Source organism: Zonotrichia leucophrys, chromosome 3, assembly GCF_028769735.1.
Source record: "Zonotrichia leucophrys gambelii isolate GWCS_2022_RI chromosome 3, RI_Zleu_2.0, whole genome shotgun sequence".
Taxonomy (NCBI): domain Eukaryota; kingdom Metazoa; phylum Chordata; class Aves; order Passeriformes; family Passerellidae; genus Zonotrichia; species Zonotrichia leucophrys.
In genome coordinates, this window is record NC_088172.1 from 23,002,468 (window position 1) to 23,030,420 (window position 27,953).

Below are 27,953 nucleotides of genomic sequence, written 5' to 3' on the forward strand. Positions count from 1 at the left end.
TCGCTGCCGGCCGGGAGCCCCCGGCGGGGTGACAGCCCTGCCGAGCGCAGCTGCCCCGGCCGGGGCTGTGGAGCAGCGCCCGCTCCCGCCTCGGCCCGCTCGCAGCCGGCTCGCAGCGGGGCCGCCCCGCGCCCGCCATGTGGAAGCTCAACAAGAGCAGCAAAGTTCTGCTGGACGACTCGCCCGAGGAGGAGGAGACGCGGCCCCGCGGGCCGCCGCCCGCCGCCGCCTTCGCGGCCCCCCAGGTAGGAGCGCGGAGCCCGGTCCCGGTTCGGAGGGGTTGTGAGGCTCGGCCCCGCTCCCGCTGCCCCGCTCTCCGGCGGCATGAGTAATCACTTTTGCCACCCTGGTGTGCCGGTAGGCTGGCCCTGGTCGGAGCTGGGAGTGTTTGAGCGGATCGTGCGACTGTCACCCGATTTTTGGGGTGCTGACTGGCCTATCCAACCCCGTTTCCTTCCAGCTGCCGGCCTCCGGCGTTTCTGGGACTTGCTGCCCTTCATTCCAGTGGCTTCCTAGCGCAGGGTACTTTCTCTCCCAGCCCTAGGCAGAGGCACCACAACCCATCTGTTAAGCACAATACATTAAACAAGGATGTTTAAGAACATAACTTTATTTGCGCGTTTGTGTAGAACCCTGATGTTTTGGCAGGATTGCTTTTTTCTTTGGTTTCACTAATGGTAGTTCACTGTCTTTAAGTCACTGCAATCTTGTTTGAAGGCTTTTGTTGTTAAGTGTTAAATTAAATACCAACAGTGACTTTCTCAATAAATAACCTGAAGGGAAGGGTATCAGTTGAGTATGGGGGAAAACAACTAAAAAAAATGTTTGTTGACTTGCTTTCAAAAACTTGGTAGCAATTAGGTATCCATCCGGCTCAGAAGCCTGTTGTGCTGCCCAGTACAGCTTAGTGCTGCTCTTCTGTTGCCACAGAGTTACTTTAGATATTGAATGAGTGGTTCTGAAGTGAGCAGTTGCCCAGAGTTACAAAACAGTGAGGTTTCTTTTCAAAAGAAGGTACAAAAGCCTTCCCATCTTTCTACCCCATATTTATCTTGCCTATCTTTCTGAAAGAGCTTGAGTATGGCTGGATAAATTATCCTCACCTTGAGTTTCTGGTTGACAGGCGCTGTGAGTTGTCAACACGTGTGGCAAGTGCTGAAGAGCAGCCTCTCCCAGCCACAGCAGTTATTCTCTTCATCTTCCAGCAGCCACAGCCACCAGTTCAGCCTTGCCCCTGCACAGTAAACATAGAGCCATAGCCTTGCTACTTCTTTGGCAACAGCTGTGGGGAGTCATACAGATAGCTAGGATCTCCTCCTGCAGAAGAATGGACATTCATTTTGGAGATCTCCTTCAGTGGAGTAAGGGGGATTGTGGAGTTTGAGGTGACCAGAAGTATCTCCCCTAGCCCCTTATACAACATCTAACCTCTGCCTCCTGCAGTTCCTATCCTCAGGTGCTTGTAAGCTCCCACAGTTTCTGCTAAGCTACTGGCTTGTACCATCGTGGCCCTCATAGACCTGCTCACCTCCTGGAACCTTCCTCGAACACCAAAGGTCACCAAAAGCCTCTAGTAAATCCCACTGACTCTTCACTGCTCCTCTTCTCTACCACTAATGGTTCAAGCCCCCTTTGAGGCTCCTGACCATAGCCTCCCAGTCAGGAGAGGATTCTTCAAACTTCTGTCCCGACAATTCTCCCAGTCCTCTACTTTAGCAGCAGAGGCTGGAGTTTGTTTATTTTATTTTGTCCAGTCCAATTGTCTCTTACTGTCCTGGGCCTCTGTTCCATTAGTTGAAGTCTCAAGTTCTAATGGTGATGACAATGGTTTCTTGTGCAAAAGGCTTGCATTTTCATAAGAAAACTCCTTTTCAACTCCCAGTGGAACTGGGATGCTGATTTTAGTGTTGTGGCGTGGCAGAAAAAAAATAAATTATTCTAAGTCACTAAATGAAATATTCTTGAAGATAAAGGATTTAGTAAGGTTAGCACAACTGGAGTATAGCTTGGCACAGAGGCTGGAGTCAAGATTATAAGCTATTAGTTATTTTGCCCATTAAAATAAAGATATTTTGAAAGGAATGCAACCCCCTGCCCAAAATATTTAGCAGTAGTCATTTTAGAGTTTATGTACGCTTTAAGGAAGAGCAGACTGCATAGAAAGCTCTGACCACTTGATTGACATAGTAATTCTCCTGATCAGGGCAGCCTTTAAGTCAGCCATAGGTACAATGTATCTAAACCATGGCTGGGACAGGTGTCAAGGGAACCAAATGCACTTGTTCAGCTTGTTGTAGCTGACCTGGTTCATGTTCCTTGCTTTTAGTATTTGAAATTCTTAATGTTTCATCACATCCTGGTTTTTCTCCCAATAATATCATTGTAAGGGAGTGAAATCCAGTAATGTGTAGAGGGATTTGGTAATGATCTGCACTCTCTGCTGCTGCACGCTGAGCTGTGTCAGCCAGCCCTGTGGCTTTGGAGGGCAGCAGCACCATGAGAGCTTGGAGGAGTTATGGGGGCATTCTTGTCCACCTCAGTGTGTGTGTAAGTGCTGTTATGGTACAGCCTGCTGTGAATGAAGGATTACCTCATCGAGATGAGAAGAATCCAGGACGTCCCTGATTTTTTATTGTTAGAGCCAAAATCTAGATAATTAGTGTGAGTGCTTTTTAGTAAATTAGGAAGCCCAGCTTTAGATCTGAGGCAGAAGCTGACTGTTAGATTTAATTTCCTTTTCTGATACATCATTTGGTAAGAGAGGAGATGAACCAGACTCATTGTGTTTTGACTTTGATTTATGACATGTTGTTTTCCCAACAACCATATTTTGTCTTTATTTTCATTTTTAATAAGCAATTGGGAAGAAAATCCTGAAACTTTTACCATTCATGCTATAAATAAGGCTGAAACTTTTTACTTCAAAGGCAAGAAATTGGTAGTCACATCTATGCCATTAAACCAAACCACATTGGAAGTATTCCAGTATAATGAAATGTTGATGCTCTATATTGTTTCTTCAAAGCTGAGAAAGAGTGAAGGAGTTCTCACTGTGCAACCTAATAATTAGGACATTGCAGTAGCAGACAGCAACAAAGAATTAGTCTACTATAAGTTAAAAAAAACCCCAACACAAAAAACCCCTTTGTTACTCCAGAGAAATTTTAATCATCCTATTTAGATATGGAAGCCTGATTTGGGCTTAAGCAGACATTTGAAATTGTAGACGTTCATAGTTTTTAAATAGAAAGGCCTAGTTTGATCTAAAAAAAAGTTTTGACAGTTCTGGTTTTGTGTTATACAGAATGGTTTGATTTTGTTCCAGGGGAGAACAAAAACAAATTTTAGAACATGAAAATTGCAAGTGAGGGAACTGTCAGCCTCTGGCCATTTTTTAGCAAAAGTTTCTACATACATTCAAGTACTTTGAATTGTTAACACTTATTTAAAATAGTAAGGTGTTTCCTGAGATAAGAAGGACAAGTAAATTTTGAAACAGTACTTGTGTAAATAAATGTGTGGATTATTGTGAGGTTTTTTTAGACCAGACAGTTTTAGACTGTATCTTAAAAGTTAATTTTCATTTATGCTTTGAAGCATAAGTATTTCTAATTTATGCAATGAAGGTGCTTTGTTCACTTGAGTTATAATTTATACATGAAGGTAACTTGACATGCATAAATAGTACACACACATGAGATGAAATTAATGTGTTTTGTGTGTGTGTCTCTAAAAATATGCTAGAAATGTACAGCAGTGCATGCCAAACTTGCATTTAGTTTGGAATATAGTCATTATGTTTCAAACTGTAGTTGTTTTTTGGAAAGGGAGAACTGCTGGGTTTTGGTTTCTGGAAGGCATTGTTGTGGCAGTTGTGCTAAGTTCTTCTTGATGCAATCCTACCATCTAATCAGTTCTCAGAGATGTCAATGCTGTGTCAATATCATGTGTGACTCTGACGTAAAATGGATCCACGTTAAAATACATCTATATATTAGGGGAGGGGATGGGTGTCAGGCTGACCTATATTATCTAATGAAGCTCTGTCTTTCATGTAAAAATATTTCAGAACCCTAGCCTTGATCTGTTCTCCCCAGTTGTATTTTTTGTTATGTTCAAAGAGAATATGTGCAAAAACATGTTTTATGCTGAATTTTGTTTAGACTTGCTCAGGATGTTTGAAGGTTGGCTATACAGAATTTTAGTTATCTGTTTTAATGAAGATATTTAAGTGCCTGGTACAATTTTAATACTGGCTTTCATCTTGGAATGAGTTGAACTCAGACAAGCCCTGCAGAAATGGGTGGGAGCTGAGCAGCTTTTCTTATGTTTTACTAATATGTTGAATAAGGGTATTTTTAATTAAAAAAAATAAAGTAGAAAATGTTAATCCAGCTAATGCCTTTCCTTCACTTTCTAGCCATTTCTGTGTGTCTCAGGCTTTGCCTTCAGTACTCAAAAAATCCCATCATACCTTCTCCTCTCTGCTAGCCTGGTTTTTTTCCTCTTCATTGGAGTGGTTCTTGTGACATTTCAGTGGCATTTTCCTGGCTAAAATCCATCACCTGTATTCTGTCATCATCCTTGAACAATAGATTGTGGTACTGTCAGCGAAGACTTTCCCGAGCCTTCCTTGGCCTGCCTTTCTTGCTTTTCCTCCTTCCTGTCACATACAATCTTTCAGCAGCTTCTTGAGCGGGTCCTGTTTCTTTCTCACAGTCTTTCTGGAGCTCTGCAGAGCTGGCAGTCTTCTGGGGCTTTTGGCTTTCTAAGTTGTTTTTTTCATTTTTGAGGTGCTTCACTTTTTAATTTATACTGTCATTTTTTACACAATTGACTGGGATCAGATCTGTTTCTCTGGCTTATTCTGACTTCTGACTCTTAGAAGTCCACAAAGCACATATTGTCTGATTGGTCTCCTGTTACAGACACCATCACTATATATTTTTTTTCTTTCAGCCAAGCTTCTAACCTGCAAGTTGTTGGTGATTTTTATCTATTGTGTGAAAGAGAATTTGTGTCCTAGACTTTACTGTTGTTTCCTCCATGAATTCCAGGTCAAGTCTGCTTTCTCTCTCTCTCTCTCTCTCTCTCTCTCTCTCTCTCTCTCTCTTTTTTTTTCAATTATTATTTTTTCTTGCTGTCTAGACAGTTGAAATTCTTGTGCAGACCCTCACTTCCCCTACTGATGGTGATTACTTCCTCTGCAGCTTCTAATACCTATGTTGTGGTTTCCCATCCCTTAGTTCCTGTAAATTCCATTGCTGATATTAGTGTTGTTGCTTATGGCATAAAGTTTAAGTCTTCCTCATCCTTCAGATTCCATTTCTTCAGCTGGCCTCCCTTTGTTTCAGGAAATTTGCATTTAAATCTCTGTCCTTACTTTCAAGGTTTTTCTTGGTGCATCCCCTTGCTCTCCCCCATTTGTCACTTTTATCACTTGTATCTCTCCTGAGCCTGTTCTGCTTTACTGGCTCTGATTGCCTGGCTTTGCCAGCAGCAGCCGTGTCTGCCCCCTCCCCTCCAGCCCCACACAGAATTATCCACTCCCACCGACCCACACACCCACCAGCATCTCCTCCTCCACAGCTTTGCTGACATCTGCTTTCCTTGAGTTATTTGCTGTGTCTTCTTGGGGTTTTGGGAGGTTTCTGGAGCCATACTCTCCTGCCACTTCTGGACTTCCTACCATAAATATACAAAGTAAAATATAAATGGTCTTGAGAACGAATTAATCATTTTAATCCTTTACTGTTAAAGTAGGTTTATAATGTTTTCCTTGCTTTTATAGAAACTATTTGCCAGACTGTGTGAGGACATCCATAACATAAGTAGAGTTACTAGAAGTTGCTGAACGCTTTGCTAGGTAGACTTTTTTTCAGCTCTGTCATCATCAAAGGTACATTTCCAATAAGTTTCGCTGCTGGTTCTCTGTGAGGAGCTCCAGGAAAATATCACACTGCACGTGTGATAAAAGCACACATCAAAAGGAAGCTGTGTGTGTGCTGCTGAACACTGGAACAGAAAATGATGCATTCAGCCCATTTTGCAGAAACTGTGCTAGGAAAATATGGCCATTACTCATACAAGACCTTTATTGGAGACATGTAGTTTAATGGCAAATTCCATGACTGAATAAGAATTGTATGTCAGCTACTGTCTTTTGAATTAGCATCTATTGGTTTGTTTTCTGGATAAGGAAACAGCAAATATCAATTTCTGCTATGGCTAAATTGTTAAAAATAACTGGCAGATTTTCAGCTGGAAATTTCATCAAAATTGAAAACTTCACTGGAATAGTTAAATTGTTACAGAAATTGAATTAAAATTTATCATCTGACCTTATTTGCTTCAGCTTTGACACTGATGGTTTTTTGATCTTAATACAGCTGTTTCCATTTCATGAAGGATATTTAAAATATTATAAATTAGGTAAAACTAAATTCTTAATGACATATGAACTTTTAAAATATGAACTTCTAAAATTTTAAGGTGATTAATCTTTAATATTCTTCCAGAAATATTTCACAGAAGCAAAGTCTGAGTAAGATGTATTATAACCTTTTCCTACAGAGATACACAGTAATGTGAACACTTAATAGAGTAACCTTGTGTATTGATGTAAAAACAGAGCATAGGAACCTGGTGTTCCAATGTTTCTCTTTGTAATGCCAATAAAATTCAGAACTACAGAAGTATTCTTGTGTAAATACTTACATTCTGAAATTAATCTTCTCTGGTACACTTGGCCATTTATATCAATTGACAGTAAAAATATGGAAATAATTTAGATATTCTGTTTTAAAATGGAATGGAATGTGAAACAATAACTGAAGTGGTTGAATGGAACAGAGTTTGAAAATGCTAAGCAAGTTCTTAACAGCTGTGGATGGTAAAGAAAAGAGCATCATCTTTATTATGAATACTGAATAAATTAAAATTATTTGAAAGATGAAAACCGGTTTCCCTATGGAAACAATCTGGTGAATAGTAGACAGTTATGAGAGACTGGAGCCTAGAAGATGGAAGAATTTTTAAATATGTTGGATGGGTTTTCTTCTGTACCTGAAGTGGTCACCCAGACTTTTTAAAGTTAGTGGAGTGAAATAAGTTCTTTTGGAAATGATCTGAAGAATTACATCTTAAAAGCATGTTTCCAAATTAGTGTTGTCTACAAGCTATATGCCAAAATTAAAGTATATTCTTTAACACACTTATATTTTACATTTTTTTTTTTTTTTTTTATCAACAGAAGTATTTTCAAGTTTGCTGAAGACTGGCAGAGGAAACTTGCAGCATAGGAATCACTGTCACTATTTAGATAGTTTATTATCATAATAAAGATGTTTTTCTAAGTGTAGGGAGCAATCTGGTGTGGAAAAGTATTGTTTATAGAAGAGAATAAATGAGTTTAAAATGCCAAATCACTCTTAAGCAAGACTTTAGAAATGCCTAGGTTAATACTTTTCATTGGTGACATTAAAAGGAAATTTTCAATTTACACCATCTGTCCAGATGGCTGGTTTGATTCACTCATTGCTTTAGGGACATACAAATGGAAGATTGAGATCTAGCAGGAGATGAAATACGGACGAGGCTGATCACATTATCTTGATCTCAGTCTAGGATATCTCTGCCAGAAAGGAGCAGAGGAAGTTCACAGTTCAGCACTGGAGTTGTTCTGCTGAGCACATGCCTCATGTCCAAGAAGAAAGTGATGTGTGACTGAGTAATGCAGCCTTTATTTGTTAAAATTGAAAGCCTTGTTTTTCCTTAAAGGCATGTTCAGTTTTGTGTGGGTGTTCAGGTACAGTTCAGCTTTGTTTTTCAGCTGTGTTAAAGGAATATTGGAACTAGTAGAGTTGTTTCAGTGCCCATTTACATTTGATCACTGTTGCATCAGTTTCCTAACTCAGAAAGCATATATCCATGCATTGAATTTTTCCAGGTGTGTATTACAGGCACAGCAAACAAAATGAGGCCAAATGCCACTGATCTTCTACTGATAACTTTCTTCTTATTCAATGTTTGAGTGTTTTTTTGTGTTGGTTTTGATTCAGTTCTAAACTTAGATAAGCAGAGTGGTTTTTGCATTAATGATCAGCTTTAGTTTTGTTTATTTCATTTCACATTATATTATAATCCTTTTCAAACCCAAGGAAATAGTCTCTTTTGTTGGCTGTATTTTAAGATGGTGATTTGGCTATGTGACCTCCTCTTCCCAATCTGTGTTGTTTCTGGTCAGGCTGTGTATATGTAGTTGTTCTACTGTTTGGTTTGTAATCAGTGTTTTGGGAATCTTTCCAACTTCAGAGGATGACTTTCAGGTTTGTGATTTCCTGAATGATTTTTTAAAAAAATTTTTAACCCTTCCCTTCTCCTATCACTAAACTATTTAGTAGGGTTTGTGGAGTACTGGAAATTATGTTAAATTCTTCCCTGGAGTGTATCTCTTCAGGTGCTGTTTGTTTTGGGATTTTTTTTTTTTGCTTAAATGGTACCTTTGTGGTACATAATGTCATTTGCATTTACAGGCATGACTACCTAGACTTTATATTACACCCAGCCTTGATGAGATGTGATGATAGGCAGAGGGGATGCAGTAAGTCAGTGGAAGGATGAGAATTGGTTCCAAAAGGACCTCCTCTTTTAACAATAGCTTGTTTACTCTTATGTTTGGACAGCTAATGTGTGTGTATGTGTGCATGATAGGAAGCTCCCCCAACTGGGCAGAGAAAATCAATAATATATAATTTTACTTACTAGAGCACAGGAAGGGCATGCAGGACGAAATGATGCTATTATTTCCCTTAACTCTTTGATGTTCAGCAGTCTTCATCTTGGCCTGAATTATGAAAGTGAATGATCTAAAGAGACTAATTAATTACTTTACCACAAAGGAAGCTGAGGGAAGCAGATTACAATTTTGATCTCTGTACAAAAAGGTTTGTGTGCTAGTTGAATTAGTCCCTTGAGTACCTTATGGTTTGCAGTATGTCCAACAAAAGGGCACTTGTTTCCTTATGAAAACACTCTGTGCATACCAACCTTCCCCTGCCAGAACTGGAGGGCTATTCAAGCTGCTGATCAGCATTTCCCACTAGTGTTGGCATTTTCACCTAGAAATATCTAAATACTGTAATGTAGTCCAGGTTTTTCTTTTACACTGAAGTAAAACAATGAATTGTCATACCTGTAAACCAACCAGACTAAAACATACTGAAATAATTTATAAGTGTTCAGCATCACTATGTGTTACGCAGCATGATAAAGAGTGAAGATGAGCTTTTTTGACCCATAGCTGTACAGTAGATTATCCCCTAAAGAAAATTGATCAACCAAATCATAGGCTTCCTCATCTCAGAATGGCAACAAAGCAGGGAATTTGTATCAGGAGAAGGGTATAATAATGTGCATCACTTAAAACTACAAATTATTCTGTGGGTAACAAGGGAAGATGGGTTGTAGTGATGTCTCATCTTTTCTTCTGGGTTCTTCTCAGTGGTGGCACAGGTCCCCTCCCTGCCTCTGCTCTTTTCCTCTGTATTTTTTTTTTTTTGATACAAAGCCCATCCCTCCTGCCGGGTGCACAGGTCCCTCCCTGCCATGTGGGCCATGGCGGGCTCTGAACCTTTATACCTGCTCCTCTCCCACTCTGTTCTTGCTGTGTGGCATTAGTCTGCTTCTCTCTGCTTTCCCTAAGGATGGATTTTTCACAAAAGATTTTCACATCTAGTCTGTTGGAGATGACTGAATTCAATCCTACAGGCTGTTTTTGAGCAAAGCATGGGATGGACATCACAAGCACTCTGCCCACATGATGGACATCACAAGCACGCTGCTTGTGATGTCCATCATGTTATAATCATGAAGTTATACAAGTCTCCTTTTTCTTCAGCAGTGCATTTGAAGGATACTGTGAATACTTTATTGGTCTTCTGCCCCAAAAAATGTATTTTAGGGATTGGATTCTCACCAGTTTTTCTTGAGGGTTTAATGTATTTCAATCTTTTTCTTTCATCTCTTTAAACTTTGTGCTGCCCACTTGCCATCAGCCTCATCCAGCATCAGGGTTGCATGAGTATTGTTGCTACAACCATGTGTCTCATTCCTTAGGTGGTAGCACTTTGTATGAGTACCACTACCATGAGTAGTAACACTGTGTTAATACAGAAACACAGTCTTAGTTATCCCTTTTTAAGAGATGCAAGTAAGTACCCCTTTTTGTTACTATTTGCTGTTAATCATGTCTTTTGTGGACAGTGCTATTCACATTCTATTATGCTGACTCCCTAGCCCTATAGGGTGCTCTTTGCATCTCCTGGCTTTCCCTCTAAAAGCTTTCACTTTGAAAATGCCTTGCACTCTTGCTTCCTTTTGCTCAGCCTTGCTAGAGGCTCTATGCCTTCACACTCTGTCTTTTCTCTCTTCTGGAACATGATATCTCGATGCACTTTCATAATTTTACTTTCCTTCCTAAGATACTTGAAGAGCTGGAAGAATCATAGTGAGAGGTGTTATTTCTTTCAAAGGTACTAACAGTGTGTTGTTTGTTCTGGAGGTAGTATTGTTGGTTGTTGAAACTAATAGTTCTGCCAGCTCTGGATGTCTGAGAATTTCTCCTCTTACCATATTTCCCCTTGGAGCTTTCCTAGTTCTTGTTGATTTCTTTTTGTTCTTGGGAAAAATTTGGATAGAACAGGTGATGTATTCTCTAGCTCGCACCATGTCCTACCAGAGACTCCACTGTGTTAAGTTTGCAACCTCATCCAAAAGTTGGAGACCTGAGAGTGTTAAGGGTAAAGAGGGAGACTTCTGAATAGTATGTGTGAGCTGTTTCCATTTAAAACATGGTCAATGTTTCTCTTAAAAGCAGAGGTATAAAAAAAGCAGTTGAAGCGATTGAATTTAATTTGAGAGAACTACACAAATCTTAACAGTTTCGGTATCCCATCTACAATCCTCCTGTATCAGGCAGCTAACTGAATTCGGAAGTTAAATAACTTGTTGCAATCCACAGGAAGCAATAGTCTCATTTTGAATGATAATATGAGTTCCTGACTTTGTGTTCTACCCCAGCAAGTAAATCTGGCTATCTACAGCTCACTCTATTCCAACATACAAATACTATTGAAGTATTGAGCAATGGTCTTTCTGCTCTATTCTAGAAATGCTCTATCCTTGTCCCTTGTATAATATAAAACATTGCCTGAAATGTAGGTGGAAACATTAGTATGTAAATAAATATATATAAAGAGATGTAAATAAGTAAAAATATATATATATATTTAAAAAGCATGGGATTTGAAGCTGGTCTGTCAAAATGAAGCTGATGCATCTGGGTCCCCACATGACTAGAAATAACAACACTTTTGTGCTGATTTTCTCACCTATGTCTGATGCTGTTAACAAAGTAAAGGAGGCCTTTGACAATGCATAGGAGCCAGGATAATGAGTGTCTTAGGTGCCTTGGGATATGTGCATGTGGAGTGCATATCAACTCCTTTGCATTTACTTTAGGTGAAAAGGAAGGAGTTGATAAATTTGGTTTTTAAAACAGTAAGTGGCTGACGTAATCAATATATGAACCACAGTGAATACTGGAGATTTTGGGCAACTGCTGCATCAAAGACACTTTGCACTTTTCTGTTTTAATTCTGGTTTTTTTTCCTGGAACTGGAGTTAAATATTTTTGGTCATATGTAGCTCTTCTGGCTTTGTGCTTGGGACTGTTTGTATTTGTAGTCATATGTAGAGGGAAAAAAAACTGTAATAATTTTCTCATTGAAGTACAGAGTGAAGAAATTGAAAATTGCAGATTTCCTGAATTCTATGTCCCACTTTCTTTATCTTTGACCTCTAAAGTACTCCCAGCACTGACTTTACTTGCCATGTCTTGAAGAGAGCACAGATAGCAACAGGAGGGCCTGACAATACTAACATAGCAGTTTAATTCAGAGATGGACAGAAATGCTTCCCCACTGAATAGCCGTCACAGACATTTAGCACTCTAGTTTTCTTCTGAAATCTACAGTTCTGCATGGAGGGGAAAGAAATGTGAAGGAAAGTGTTTCTTTGAGTTAAGGAAATATAGGGCTTTTTAATATGAAGGAGGAAAAAATGCTGGGACATTCCTCTCCCCCCAGCCCACAGACAATGCATAAACCATCTTCTAGTACAGTATATAGAAACTCAGTGCAGACCCAAAAAATTAAGATACTATCATTAAGATAAAAATCAAACGAATTGGACTAAATTTTTTATGATGCAAGGGCGTTTCTCCCTTTGTGGTATGGGGTTTTGATTCTGTAAGGTTTGATTGTTCATAATTCTAAGTGTAGATTTATATTTTAGTAGTGGTGTTCACTTAGTTTTGTGTTGTAATCATCTTTTGTCAATTTTCTTTTATGATGTGCCAAATAGAATAAAAGCATTTGTGCCTAGTCTAAAATGTGTCAGTGCTAATTGTCAAACCAAAACTGACTATGGGCCTTTTTTATCTTTATCCTTCTTTTGAGAATAAAGACCAGTTTCTTCAAGATGAAGTTTCATCTTCAGTGTCACATCTTGCAACAAAGGTAAATACCTGTTCTTTGAAAATGTAACATTTAATATCATATATATATATATTTCAGTCCATGTATGTTAGAAAGTTGCCAGCATTTCATGGACAGCTGATTAAGGAATTTATAAAATTTTCATTGATGATTTTTTAATTATGAATGATCCTTGGTCATGGTGTTCTCGTTGAATTAATACTAGTGGTGCAGGATTAGTTGGAAAGCTCCCTTATTTGCTTTCATTAGTGGGGAGGGGAAGGCATCCTGGTTTGTTTTTTCCTCCCAATGATGGCTATTAAAACACAAGATGAAAGTAAGAAGCCACAGGAATTACTGAAGTCTAAAGAAGCTCTAAATTCTAGCTGCAACTGGCAATAAAAACATGAAGAGTAGAAGAGCTTGGGGTTGTTTATTCCATTATATGTCCACTGGCTCTCTGATCACAAGAGGTTAAGGATTTTACTTTGTATCTCTTTCAGGAAAGAGAAGTAGGCATGCAAGTTAAATTTTTTTACCTTGATATGTGTCCAAGAATCTTCTTTAATGTTCTTAAAATACATTAGTAGAAGATGAAAGACGTGGAAGTTATTATGATAAGCTAGAGCTTGTTTTGAAATTCCATAGGTATAAAGAAAAGTATTTTAAAATACATTCATTAGTGTAAGAGGATACTTTACATTAATATGTATAAACTGAACATCTGTGTCTGTTGCTTCTTTTTGTTCTGCTTCAGATGCAGCATGATTTTCCTTGAAAATAGAAGTCAGATTGTACTATACCTTTTTCTAATCCTTTGAAAAAGTATATTCTTTTTTATGAAAACATAAATTACCATATATTTTATACCAAATATAAATGTTTAGGGAGAGAATCTTTAAAAGAATCTATTTTCTATTGAAACTTTTTTGCCCCTTTCTTAGTCATTCAGGAAGACTTACTAAGTGTGTGTTCTGACTTAAAAAGCCAGAAATGTCACTCAATAAACCACTGCAGTATTTTTGTCTTTTAAAGGAAAACTCTCTTGTCTTAATAATGTATTCTCAAGAAAGCACCTTATACTTCCCATCTCCTCTTTGTAAAAGCAATTTTCTATTTTATTTGGTTGTTCTGTTGTCTTAGAGCAGTGTCAGTACAGAGATATTCCAGAAGTTCTAAATTTTAATATGTTAATAAAAGGCTGATGAATTGCATGTGTGGCCTTTCCAGTACACACATGCCATGAATAAAGTAGTCTCCACATTGCAGCAATGTGGTGATGAGCAGCAAAATTCTTGAAGAAGAAGGTAGTGGATGAATAGTGTGTGCTCCTTGGGGAAACAGCCTTCCTGGTCTCTTAAAGCCTGAGTTTTAAGACTGTGTTGATGCCCATTTGCAGAGCAAAGCATTTGACCTAGGTTTGGAGGTCTAAAATTGGGGGGTGGAACTTAGAAAATATTCTTAGATCCTGCTCTTGCAGGAAGCTGCCCACTGAGCACTGGGGACAGGCTGATTGCAGTGCTGAACTTTTCTAGTTCTCACATCACAGCTCTCTAGAAAGGCAAGTACAGGTGGTTAAAAAACCTCATGACAGCTCAAAGTGAGGAGCCATGAGGGCTCCAGTGGTGCTCTGCAAAATGCAGAAATCTGGAACCTGTGTTCACACTCTGCCTGGACGTGGGAATTAGAGAGTAAGTCCTATGAGGAGTAACTGAGGGAGCTGGGAGTGTTTAGCTTGGACAAAAGGAGGCTCAGGGGAGACCTTTACAACTACTTGAGTGGAAGGTGTGAGCAGGTGGGGGTCAGCATCTTCTCCCAATTAGCCAGCAACAGGACAGGAGGAAATGGCCTCAAGCTGCATCAGGGGAGGGTCAGGTTGCACATCAAGAGGAATTTCTTCACTGGATGCATGGTTAGCATTGAAATGGGCTGGCCAGAGAGGTCGTGGAGTCACCACTCCTGGAGGAGTGTTTGAGGAATGACTGGATGTGGCACTCAGTGCCATGGTGTGGTTGACCACCTGATGTTCAGTCACAGGTTGGACTCGATGATCTCAGAGGTCTTTTCCAACCTAAATGATTCTATGATTTGGCCTCTGAAAAACTCAATCTTTGGGGGTCTCACTGTCATGCTCAGCTTCTGAATTAAAAGTATAGTAGAAACTTCATCTGCAGTTGTTTTTAGGCCAGATTTTGAAAAGAGACAAAATTTTGAGAAACGAAATAGATCAAGAACCTTAATTCACGCAAATCCATGGAACCTGATGAGATATGTTTGTAGGTCCTGAGGGAGCTGGTGGAGAAGTGGCTGAGCCACTGTCCAGCATAATTGAGAAAGTATGGCAATCTGATGGAGTTCCCACTGACTGGAAAATGGAAAACATGACCTCCATTTCCAAAAAAGGAAAAGAAGACCAGGGAACTGCAGACCATTCAGTTTCATCTCTGTGCCAGGCATGGTCATGAAGCCAATCCTCTTGGAAACTCTACTAAGGCTAATGAAAAATAAGGAGGGAATTGGCGACAGCCAACATGGCTTCATTAAGGGCAAATCGTGCCTTTAAATTTGATGACTTTCTACAACAGTGTTACAGCACTGGTGAATGAGGGAGGAGCGACTGATGTCATCTGTGTGGACTTGTGCAAAGAATTTGCACAATCTCAATATCTTTAAACTGGAGAGACGTGGATTTGACAGATGGATCATCCAGTAGATAAGAAATTGGCTGTATGGTCACATGCAAAGAATTATGGCCAGTGGATTGATATCCAAGTGGAGACCAGTGACAAGTGACATTCCTGAGGGGTCGGGGTTGGGACAAGGCCTGGCACCATCATTGCTGAGGACAGGGACAGTGGCATTGAGTGCACCCTCTGCAAGCTGGTGGATGGCACCAAATCGTGATGCTGTCAGCAAGCTGGAGAGAAGGGATGCCATCCAGAGGGACCTTGGCTGGACAGATGTGGGCCTGTGTGAACTTCATAAAGTTCAATAAGGCAAAGTGCCAGATCCTGCAGCTGGGTCGTGGCAGTCCCAAACACAAGTACAGGATGGGTGGGGAATGGACTGAGAGCAGCCCTGCTGAGAAGGATTCGAGGGTGCTGGTACACAGCAAGAACCTTTGGTCTGCACGTCAGAAGCTGGCTGACTTGAGAAAATCCCCATCACCACCAATGCTTTAATATCTGTAAGACAAATATGGAGGGGAGTTGGTTTTTAAATTTTGGTTATCTGTCTTCTTGCTCGTTTTGAAGAGGTTTCCTGTCATGTGGGAAGAATGCTTCTTTAGTTAAAGCTGATTGGCATTTTTATAATTGTTAAACACTTAGTTGTAACTTTATTGATCTGTAGGATACTTACATAGAAAATTATATCTCTAGCTTTATATTTTAGCTTCATTTTTTCTGGGGGAGGAGTGAGGGAAACTGTGGAATAAACAATTATTTCTTCTCAGTCAAGGTCAAGGGGAAAATCCGTTCTTTTTGTTTATATTTATTAAAAAAAATTTGCAAGTGTTTTGTGAAGTGCCTCTTATTTAACTGGAGAATTTTGATTCACCAGTTGTCAATCCTCTGTGAAAATACTTGTGAAGGTCTGCTGAAACATGGTCCAAATACAAATTTCTGGAAATCTCATTTCATACATGCTGAGCAGTGCCTTTTAAGGGATTAGCTGCTTAACTACACAATGGTATTGAAAGTGCTGGTTCTCACTGCAGGTGTACAGCAAGAATGCCCTGTAATTGCTCATTTTGCTTGCTAAGACTCTGTCATGTGGCTTGCTCTAGCCCGCAGAGAGTGATTTCTGTGCTCCAGAGCCCTGCTGGCCTGGCAGTCTGGAAGTAGAAGAGTCTAACAGGAATATTCTGAAAGTACCAGTACCCACTCCTAATGCAGTCAGGGTAAATTCAATCATAGTTGAATCTCTTGCTTTGTGAACTGCTTGTCTTGTACCTCTAACTCTGTGATCCACAGCTCATTATTATTCTTTGACTTGATTGAGTTCTATGCTTTTTTATCTCTCCCATTATAAGATGTTTGCCTGTATTAACCACATTGATCTGATGCACAAGTTCACCTGTTTTCAGTTACATTTACATAATCTTCCTGTTTAGTATATATCCGGCTCTATCTGCATACTTTTTTGGATGCAATAAACTTTTGAAATTTGCTTTTTATACTGAACTACTTTAGTTTATACCCAGCTGTTAGTATTCCTCGTTTGTTGCCTTTTACCCTAATATTTCATGAACCTTCTTGCCCTCTAGCAGAGCTCTAATTATCAACTGTTTACCTTTGACAGTGAAATTAACTGAAAATCTTCCTAGTGATGCTTTACTGTTTCCCAGTAGACTCTTTGATTATTCATTTTCCTGTTTATTGTCTATTGTCTTTGCCTGTTTATCTATTATGGGATTGATGCAAACATCAAAGTTTGTTGATGTGGTGAAAAATAGTGTCCTTAAAGTAATTTTTGGTAATAATAGCTATCAATTTTGTAGGAGACCTATCAATTTAAGGGGTCCTGACCCATTGTGGGGCATTTTATAAAGTTAACTATCAGTAGACATTTGTTCCCTGTTTTATCTAAAGGAAAAGTGCAGTCAATGTATACAGCTTGTATACAGTTAATTCACTTGAATCAATACAGGTAACAGCTGAAGCCTTACTATGAAGGCTGAGATTAGAGTGGAGCTTGGGGTTTTGGGGAGAACCATAATGTATGTACAAAGCTCTGATTATGGAAGAAAGCTGATAGATGACTGCAATTTTCAGAGGCTGCTTCAGATGTTACAATAGTTGCTGGTACAAAAAAGGTGCTGTTGCCCCTAAATTCCATGAACTTTAATTAATTGATTCTTAACACTAACCTAAAAGAATGCAAGAAATGAGAGAGGTAAATTTCTGCTGGCTTAAGTAATTGAAGCAGTTTTCCACAGCATCACACAGGTACAAAACCATAGCATAAGGAAAGCAATATCAGGGAGCAGGCAATGGCCTGGGCTGACCCTTTATCAGATAAATCAGATCTGATAAAGCAGGTCTGCCTCTGTGATCCCCTCTCTCTGGGGATCTGTCTGACAGATGGGCACTGATCCTGAGGCCCTGGCAAAGCAGAGGGAAGAGGAGGGAGCAGGAGAAACAGCAGACAGCTTGACCAGGGACACAGACCACATCCTTTGCATGATGTTCTAGGAGGGACTGCTTGTACTCCCACTTTCAGAAGATACACTAATTAGATGGCAGCTCTCTCATAGTGGAAAAAAAAGTGCTTCATAAGCTAGAAGGAGTTAAAGGAAAAGAATCTGTGCTCTGGTCTTGAGCTCTTGAGATACCAGTTGGAACAAACCATGATGGTTTTTCAATAGTTTGCCAGTTGATGGATTAATATGTATGTTTAATTTCACTTTTTACTGATTCTTTTAGGTGATTGCACAGGACATTGCTGGACAGGTTTTCCCAGCCTAAAGTGGAAGATACAGGAGCAAATTTATTAATTTATTAATTGATGTCATAGTCAAACTGCTATGAGACCAACCTGTATTTCTACTTCAGAGAATACTGAAATGGCTTCTTGAGAAGTTCCTGCTTTGTTTCTCATTGATTTTTTTGACAAATAGTAGACTGCAGCATCCAACATGGTCCTCTAATTCTAACATCTGATGTTCAAGTTCAGTTGTAGTCAGCAATAGTGCTCTCTTCGTTAATAAAGGTCCCCTATTTTTTTTGACTGCCCCATGACCATTTCACTGATTTTTTTAAACTTGGATTGTATGCCTGGTTCTATCAGTCAGCTTTGTTTTCAAAGATCACCTACTCCAAGTTCAAACCCAACCCATTAGGCAGAGAAAGAAGAAAAGGTGGCTGGAGGCATTAATGTGATATTCTTGAAAAACCTCAACCATTAAAGGAGGCATTCTGGGGGTGGAAGCAAGGTCAAGTGACCTGAGGGGAATATAGATACACTCTTTGAGTATGCAGGGATGGGGTTAGGAAGGATTAAGCCCACTAGAGGGGATTTAATCTGGTGAGCAACAAGAAACGTTTTTCTGCTTGTACACCAGCAGCAGAGAGAGTGTGAAGAGGATGGATCCTGGCTGTTCTCAGGGTGCTCAGTGAATGGGCAAGAGGCAATGGGCACAAACTGAAATAGAAAAAATATAATATAAAAGTAAGAAAAAATGTTTTCACCATGAGGACGTTCAAGCCAAGAAACAGGTTTCTGGGGAGGTTTTGGATTCTCCAACTGTGGAGATACTCAAAACCTGGCTGTCCATGATCCTTAGCAGTCTGCTGAGGGTGACCCTGCTTTGAGCAGTGGCGTTGGACTACATGGTCTCCAGAGGTCCTTTCCAGCTGTAAAGGATGGAATTTCTGTGAATTCTGGATGTTGAGTTATTTTGTTTTCCAATGACACAGGGAAAAGTAGTTTAAAGATTTGAGAATATAATGAGGTCAGTTACATTTATAAACCTCCTAGGAAATTTTAGGAGTAGTACTTTAGTGTAGAGAGTTACATCATAAAAATGAAATACTGGGCTTCTGCCAATGGATTGATGCTTTAAGCCCATATCAGTACTGTGTTTTCATACTTTGCATAACTTTAATAGTTTTACATAAAACAAGTCTCCAGTATGGTGAGGAGTCAGCTTACTGAAGTGTTATCTTTACTTACTGACCTTCCTTTGACATCCATTGCAGGGAAGCTAAATTGTCCTGGGATATGGGTCTTTTTCCAGGTGCCCTGTGAGGTTCTAAGTGATTCCCAACTGATTTAGGTTCTGGCAATCTGTGACTGCAGCAAAAGGAGATGGTGTTCAGGGAGAGCATAACATGGCTGGTGTGCAGGGCCTCTTCCCCTAACACCAAGAATCATTGTCTTGAGGTATTAGAGGCTGCACCCCTTTAAAGAGGGGGTATTCATATTTGGATCTCCTGTCTGAATTGGTCTGATTTTTCTTGTGATGGTTCCCAGCCCTTTTTGGCTATATGGCTGCTGCATGTCAAACTGATGGTTGGAGGGAAGGGTGACTCTAAGATCTCCTTCCTGAGGAGCTGTACCTACCAGCTGATAGAGTTGTAACTGTTCCAGCTACACTCCTCAGTTGGTTAAAAGTGTTTAAAGAGCTCTGAAAAGAAACATGGAAATGCAGCAGGCTGTTCTGAGGAATTTTGTTATTATGTGTCAGCTATATGACAGCAATAGTCAAAAAACAAGATTGTTGCCTTAAAAACAGTTCAGTAGTTACAAAACAGCATCTGGAAGTGTGAAATGTGTATTTGACCGCCGCGTCCGCTAAGGTTTCAGTTCAGGAGTGTGCTGCCACTGACAGTCAGGAGTGAGCTGTTCGCTCCTGGTCGGTGCAGTGCAAAGATGCTGCAGCAGATTGGTGCCAGTGCAGGCAGGTGCAGAAGAGGAGGCTCAGGAATGGTAGGCAGAGGTTCTGCTTTCACTCTTGCAACTCCTGGTTACTTTCAGCCTAGTCTGTTTGATATGTAGTAGGCTTTGTGCAGTGAGTTGTATCACATATTGGCAAAATGTGATTTACTTGGACATTGGTGTTCTTATGCAGATTATCCTGAGAGTGTTTCCTTTGGAAACCCCAAATAAGTAGTGGAGGTGTATCTTAAAAGTTTGGCGTGCATTTCTCCTAAGGACTAGTTGAGAGAAGTAATAAATCAGTGACAGTCTGGGTATTAGCCTTGTATGTACCTACCAAATACCATGGACATGAAAATATGGAAGGAATGGTACAATGTGTACATAGACAATGATTTACATACAGATAGGAAGAGTGCAGAGCTTGTAAAATTTTATCCAAAGATCTATGCATAGAAATTTTCTCATTATTGTTCTTAAAGATATCTGTGAGTCAGAATTGGAAACATGAAATTAAATTTAAAAACAGTCTAAAGTTAAAAAGTGTGGAAAGCTTTCGGGGTATTTTTGTTTGGGTTGTTTTTGTTTTTGTTTTTTTTTTGAGGGGGATTGCTTGGGTATCCAGACAGTGCAGCAAAGGTTGGGATTGCATTGGCAAAGTATGTATGATGTTCTAGATTAAAGAAGGTGTATGTACAGGTATTTCCTTTTTGTTGCATTGAATATAAATGTATATAAATGCTTGTCTCCAAGCATTTAATCAGTGTTGTTCTTTAAAAGTACATATAATTTAAATGAAGCCTCTTTTATGTCCTAAATTGCTATCTGAAAACTAGTAACAAGGTTCTATTTTTTCATAATCAGCAAATTTATTAGATGGAAATCACTTGATGAAGCATCATTTTTGAAAGAAGGCAGCTTATCTATAAATTGCGTCATCCAGTTTAAAGGGGAAAAGAGTTTTTAAGTGCAGCTTGTAGCTGTGTTTTTGCCTTTGATGGCAAAGGTTCCTTCCCCAAAAGGCCTAAAATAATAGAATTTTAGTAAGATAAGGGATGATGGAGTCATGGAATGGTTTGGGTTGGGCGAGACCTTAAAGATCATCTAGTTCCAACCCTCTGGCCATGGGCAGGGACACTTTCCACTAGACATGATTGCTCAAAGTCCCATCCAACCTGGCCTTGACAATTACAGGGATGAGGCATCCACTGCTTCTCTGGGCAACCTGTTCCAGTGCCTCACCACCCTCAAAGTAAAGAATTTCTTCCTAATGTTAACTCTAAACCTACCCTCCTTCATCTTAAGGCCATTTCCCCTTGTTCTATTACTACTTGCTAAAACCTCCTGCTTGTCTTGACAGCTGTGGTTTTGTTTTGATTATTATACTTCATAATGTATCATATTTTTTAATATAGTCAAGTAACACTGACAGACTGTCTCTGCTGTTCTTACTGGATCCTGTGAAGAAGAGCAGCAACTTTCATATTCTGTGCTTGGCACTCAGTGTGTGTTTTTGTGAGCATGCTATCAAAGTAAAAATAATCCATACCTAGTTATTCACCTTGAGGGAGGGAGAATCAAACCTTTAATAAAGTTTTAAAAGCAATTTATGCTGTATGCTTAATGGTCACAGTAAATTTAGAAAACACACTGTAGTGCACATGGCACTGGTGAGCCAATGCTCTTACCCTTCTTGCTTGCAGGGCAGGAAGTTGTAGTTTGGTGATCATAGAGGGACAATATATATAAAGCAGGTTAAATCTAAGGAGTTTCATAATGTCTGTGGCTGTCCTGTCTGTTGACTCTTTCTAGACATGACAGTTTGTTTCATTTCTTGTCCCCTGGAGCCCTTTAGACTGTCTTTAAAGCTGCCTAGATTCTCCTCTTACTGTGATACATTACAATGGAGCCCAGCTGTGCTCGATGGCATCCCAAAACCACAGAGGATTGGTATTGTTTGCTCAGCAAGGGAGAGCTCTTGCTGCAGTCACCAGACCAGCTCTGTTCCCAGGCATGGCCATCCCCTGCAGCTCCAGCGGCACCACGTGCAGGGGTCACAGCCCCAGTGGCAGCAGTGGCAGCCCTCTCTGTGCCTGCCAGTGTGTCACCCACACTGATGGGGATTTCTGCTCTCTGTAGGTTCAAGGTGCGAGTTTCCGGGGCTGGAAGGAGGTGACCTCTATGTTCAATAAAGATGACGAACAGCAATTGCTAGCAGGATGCAAGTCTCCAAAATCCAAAGGGTGAGTAAAGCCATTTACAGTCTATCACTATTGAAATACTATTAAAACACAGAAAATTGCTGTGCAAATTAATGGAGCTGGATGCTGAGGAACAGCAGTGCCCAACTGCTGGAAGTCAAATTGACACAGGAAGTTTTGTGGGCAAAGCTATATATACATTAAGCTTACAATGAATAAGGCATGCTATATTAGGAAAGGACAGATGATATTTTAAACATTTTTAGGCTTGTCAGGGAAGAAAAAGGAATTTAGCTGCATAATAATTTTCTTACTGTAGAAAAGTAGTAAAGGCTTGTGAGTAAAAGGGTCGTTCTCACACTTTCAGTATCCTCTTAGGGATTAATTATGGTTGAGTTTACAAATTCCCTTTTTCACACGCCTTACTCTCTCTTTTGAAGTCTTGCTACACCTAGAATGGTTAAGTGGAGTAGCTGTACTAGGATCTGGAAGTCTTCCCTGTTGGCACTGAGCTGTGTTTTGGCACAGCTGTGTGCTGGTGTGGTGAGGGCTGCTCCCTGGGCAGAACACACTTCCAGGACAGACCATCTTCCTGTTACAAGTGTGTGTAGGCTTCACCTGCACGTGCTGCCTCACTGCCTTGGATACAAACCAAATTTACCACATAGCAGTTGATCTGTTCCTGCCAAATATTAACTTGGATAAGCTAATATCAAAATGGCTGATTTGCTGTAGTAGGCTTTGTCTCCAGTTAACATTGAAATAAATGTGTTTCAGGATGCAACACCACATATCTGCATATAGGGAGTGTATGTGTATAAATAAACAATTTAGAATATAAATTCATATATTTTATTTCCATTTGAGCCTCTTCCATAAAACTTCCCAAAAGTTGCCAGCCACTAACCCATGAGCCATCTTATTGGTGTTAATAAGATGCTAGGCTACTGTAATAATGCTTTGCAATTGATGCTGAATGTAAGAACCAAGTAATACGGGTAAGACAGTAGAAGTATGATAACAGAGTTACCACCAATGTAGAAAGCTATTTTGGTATTACTGCCTGTTTTTTAAGTTCAGGATATTATTCTTTAATTATACACCATGATTTTTACTTCACTTTTAAAGACACATGCAACTTTCAAGTGTGCTATTTACAAAATACAGGAGTGTTTGGAGTCTGTGGCTGGTTTTAGCAAAATGAAATTTCTGAGGAATCATAAATTCAAAATCCAGTAAAGGAAAAGTGATTTTTAAAGGTATTGGTTGAGTTGCTTCTGTTTAAATATGATAGAACTAAGCTTTCATTAATGGAACAAAGCTTTTTTAATAGAAATGTTCAAAAGAGATTCAATGGTGAGTTAATTGTGGCTAAGGAATTGATATGCTACTACAGATAATGTTCAATTTGCTTTTTAGCTCATTGAACTGTTAAGGTTGTATCTTTTACTTCTGGTGTTCAATCTTTCCTTGTGGCCCATTATTTGATTATATACATAATCCTGCATATAAAGTTATGCATAATTATTTGACATTCTGTAATTCAAATATTTCACACTGCAAAATTATTCAAGTTGAAGATTCTTAAGGGGATAATAAAAGTAATAATGTGAGTAGCCTTTCAAATGTCTGAGAGAGAAGTTCCAGTTATTTTTTGGGTTTGGGAGGGGCATTTTGAGAGACCTTACCAGAAATACAAAACAGCTGTTATCCCATTATTGTGTGGATTTTTATGAAAATATTAATAAAAAAGCTTGGTATCTTTTAAGTCCTAGCATTGTGTACATCAACTATTTTGAGGTATAAGGTTTACCTGGTAAGGGGGTAGCAGGTATATGAAGCTGAGTAACACAGTGAGTGTTAAAGCTGGTGTTAGAAAATTTTCAAATTCTTTCTACTGTTGTAGTCCCAAGTTCTTTAAAATTTGGTTTTGTTTTTTGTTGTTTTTTTTGTCAGAGTCCTAAATTGTTCAAATGCATCCTAAAATCCTTCATACGTTTCCAAAGGCAGCTCTGTGGAGTTCACCCCACAGGAATGGGGTGGGGATGGTGGTGTGTCAATTCTCTTGTAATAGAAAATGACCATACTCAGTCCTCTTCTGATTTATCACTGTGCTTAGGTTTATGTGTATGTGAGGGTGTTTTTCCTGAAGCTGACAGCAATGGATGTGCTGCCACAGGCTGACAATGATTAGCACTCCTTACTTAAAACATAATTTAATTGAATGTTTATTAATAACTACTACGTACATTCTTAAATGAATGAATTAATCACGACATCATTATTTTTTAGAACAAACCTAAAACTAAAGGAAGAGATGAAGTCTGAAAAGAAGCCAGGTTTTTGGGACAGTTTGGTGATAAAGCAGAATGTTCCATCTAGGAAACCAGATGAGATTGAGGGATGGGAACCACCACAGATTACCACTGCTGACTCTACCAGTGATGCAGCAACTCCTTTAAGTGACTATTCAGCCTGGTCAGGCTGGGAAGATGAAACCAAAGGCTCCACAAAATACACAAACCTGGCCAGCTCAGGAAACAGCTCCAGGTGGAGTATCAAATCAGCTGGAAAGCTGGTTAGTATTAGACGTCAAAGCAAAGGTAACCTTACTGACAACTGGGAAGAACTAGAATGATACTGGTAATACTGGTGAAATACATAAGAAGAGAACAGTTCCATGATTTATTCACATGTTTAAACCAAAATCAAATCTGCTCAATATTGCACCTTTATACAGTAATTTGTTTTATTCAGATTGTTACAAATTTTTTGCTCACCTGATAGTAAATTTTCTTATTACATTGTTAATAGCTATGTTTTCCACACTGAAAAAAGTAGAGAATCTATTTTGTGCCTATATTTCACATTCAGACTTTGCAGTATGTCAGATTGTTGGTTTTACCAAAAAAATGTAATTCCTTAGTGAATGTATACACTGGTTGTAAATTTGACTGCCTTATGAAGGAACTGCCACTAGCTTGAGGTCCTGCTTCTGGTATTGAGGGCCATTCAAAATTTTAGTTTTGATGCTGTCCCTTTTAAACTAAGAATACCAATCTGTGGCTTGCAGGGAGAGTGCTTGTACTTAGTACTGTTTTCCAAATCTTCAGCCTCAGCTTATGCTTCAGCTTGTGCATACAAGATGCTTAGTGTCACATTGTGCTGTACTCTGACATGGGAAAGTACTGTTCTGATGGAATTCCTTCCATTACAGGATTGTCACCAACAGTCAGGGTCTTCCAGAGGTGGGATGTTTTTTGTGTTCTTGATTTTTTCCCTGCTTTTTGGTTGTTGTTTTTTGTTTTGTTTTGGTTGTTTTGTTGGTTTTTTTTTTTTTTTTTTTTGGTTGGTTGCTTTTTTTTTAATATTGAACTTCTTTTGACAAAGCTAAGTTTCTCAGTTTGTAAGATGCATGTTATGCCAAAAATAGAAATTACTGAAAATTTGGAAAACAGGATTAAGTAAACTGTAAGATGATGTCAGTATTCTGGAGGAATATTGAATCTGGATGTAGGAATAAGTTGCTTCTTATGGAAAGGCATATGTTTGCATTTTTTTACAATAGCTGATCCTTGTTTTACAAACAACCTTTTTGGTTTTGGCTGTGTTTTTCCTTCCTTCCCACTGCATAAGCAATGATCAAATTATACTCCAGCATTTTCAGGGTAGCTGAGTAACTGAGCCATTGCAAGTATGTGCATGCACACAACATTTTTGTTGAAAGTTCCATCTTATTAGCTACTGATATTTGAGTTTTTGGTAAAAGAAGGTGAAATGTTAAACTTGAGATTTGAAATGTATATATGACTAATAAAAGTGCCTCTTTTTAGCATATTGTCTCTCACTAGTGGTGCAGCTGATGTCAGATCCAAAGTCAGTTTCTGTTTTGTTTATATGATCCACACAAAGATTACTTTAACATTCATGAATAAAAATTGAACCAAAAGTTTCATAAGAAATTAACAGTAGTAATTTTCTCTCCTGATTGTTAAACTGGTGTAACAGAACTGAAACTTGACTGTCTAGCAATATGGCCAGTGCAGTCAGAAGATGAAGCTAGCATGTCAGAGAAAATCAGCATTTTTACAAGAAAGTATAGACCTTTATATAACAGATGTCTTGTAAACATATTTTTGCAAGAAGCTTGTGCTGATGAAAAGGGATGCATGCAAGTTTTTTCTAAGCTTGTTTCTGTTACTGCCACATTACTCCTCCCTTAGCTCTCTTTCTCCTCCTCCAATTCATGTGTAGTTTTCTGGCTTGCAGTTCCTGCATAGCTATTTTTTGGAGATTCCTGCTGAGATGTGCCTGGAGGGAAACTGTAGCAAAATGGTTTTAGTAGTTTGGGGTTTTTTTTTCCTAATACTGATAGGATGCTAAAAGACACTGTTCTGAGGTTTACCAAAAAGAGCGGTGATGTTTTGTGCTACAAAACAGAATCTTAAAACTGGCAAATATACTTGTAAAATTTGCATTAGATATTAAAAACTATTCATAGGGGAGAAAAGGTTAGCATTTATATTGCATTGTTTAGTCTGTGAGTAAACTCTATTTTTGCCTTGGGCAAATATGTATGTTGAGATTAATTATAGGAAAGAATTAGTATTCTTGGGTATAGTATGCTGCATTTTATAGTTTATGGAATACCCTCTAAGGCATGAGCTAGTGTTTAATTTGGTTGTTGGTGCTGATCTGAAAGAACAGAAAAAGATCTGTTAGCAGCCCTTAATATTCTCAAAGATAGACTGAGAACTTTTAATTTCACTCCTGAAGAAACTATTTATACTGTGACTAGTAAGGGTTTTGCCTTGCACATTATACTGTCAAGTGCCTGTTTCTCACCTTGATGATGTGTTTGATGCACAGCTTAACTGCAACCTTTTTCAATTTGTTTTTAGATGTATAATAAAGAATATGCTCACAAATATGAAGCCTATTATAAAACAAAAGTGGGAAATTGAGATATGTAAAATTCCAGTTTCACTCCTAGTGATGAAAGTTTTGGTGTGCTTTTTAAGTGATATTTCCTCAGAAATAACCATTTTAAGGATCAACATTATTAAATTTAATATAATTTATTGTTATGCTTTAATAATGTATTTGTCTGTTGAGAACTCACTGGTGTGAGCTTTCCTTCTCTCATGTTTATAAATGTGTCTGAATTTTCAGAATGGGGTCCTTTCATCTTTTACCTTTGTTAGATGCTTAACTACATTAAATGTTATGAGATTAAGCTATACACAGCTCCATATGTGGAATAAGTGTAGAATATGTCCTTAATATTTGTTTTGAAATTGCATTTCAATCTATGTGAAATGTTTTAGAAGAAGGTAGCATTAAGATGGTATGATAAGATTGCACAAAATAAAATATAGTTTATATTGCTTTCTCGTAGCCAATCTGCATGATTGTTGGCGTGGTTTTAACGGGAATTAAAAGCTTTGTGTGGCTGTTACTAGTCACTTAGCTCTGAGCAAAGTCCTTTCTGAGTATTTTTATTTATTAGCATCATTTGCAGAAAGAAAAGTAGTATTTTCCATATGAATAAAGATTTAGTTTGAACTGAAATGCTTTATTCTTTGACTATTTTTTTTCCAGTTGAATTTGTCATGTGAATATGTTTACATTTGCTTGGACAGGTTTGGCCACCATAACATAAGAAAGATAATTAAACTATTAGAGAGTGTCCAAATGAGGGCAACAAAGATGGGGAAGGGCCTTGAGGGGGAGCTGTGTGAGGAGGGGCTGAGGGCACTTGGTCTGTTCAGCCTGGAGGAGACTGAGGGAAACCTGACTGCAGTTACAGCTGCCTGTGAGGGGAAGAGGAGGGGCA

General features: G+C 39.0%; 1 protein-coding gene across 2 annotated transcripts; it reads left to right on the forward strand.

Annotated features, from left to right (window-relative positions):
• On the forward strand, positions 1 to 27,688 carry TDRP (testis development related protein). Of its 2 annotated transcripts, XM_064707635.1 has the most exons (4): positions 1 to 245; positions 12,519 to 12,578; positions 22,056 to 22,159; positions 24,410 to 27,688. In XM_064707635.1, exons 1-4 carry the CDS (start codon positions 138 to 140, stop codon positions 24,753 to 24,755), a joined length of 618 nt encoding a protein of 205 aa, XP_064563705.1. In that variant the 5' UTR covers positions 1 to 137; the 3' UTR covers positions 24,756 to 27,688. The 2 variants fall into 2 exon arrangements, with proteins under 2 accessions (XP_064563705.1, XP_064563706.1); XM_064707636.1 differs by lacking the exon at positions 12,519 to 12,578.
• The last annotated feature ends 265 nt before the right edge of the window (positions 27,689 to 27,953 follow it).

Bases quoted from the DNA above. Each gene is read 5' to 3' on its own strand.
- TDRP (XM_064707635.1), top strand. From the start codon at position 138: ATGTGGAAGCTCAACAAGAGCAGCAAAGTTCTGCTGGACGACTCGCCC. The intron at 246-12,518 runs GTAGGAGCGCGG...CCTTCTTTTGAG, and splicing joins CCGCCTTCGCGGCCCCCCAG to AATAAAGACCAGTTTCTTCA. The intron at 22,160-24,409 runs GTGAGTAAAGCC...ATTATTTTTTAG, and splicing joins AAGTCTCCAAAATCCAAAGG to AACAAACCTAAAACTAAAGG.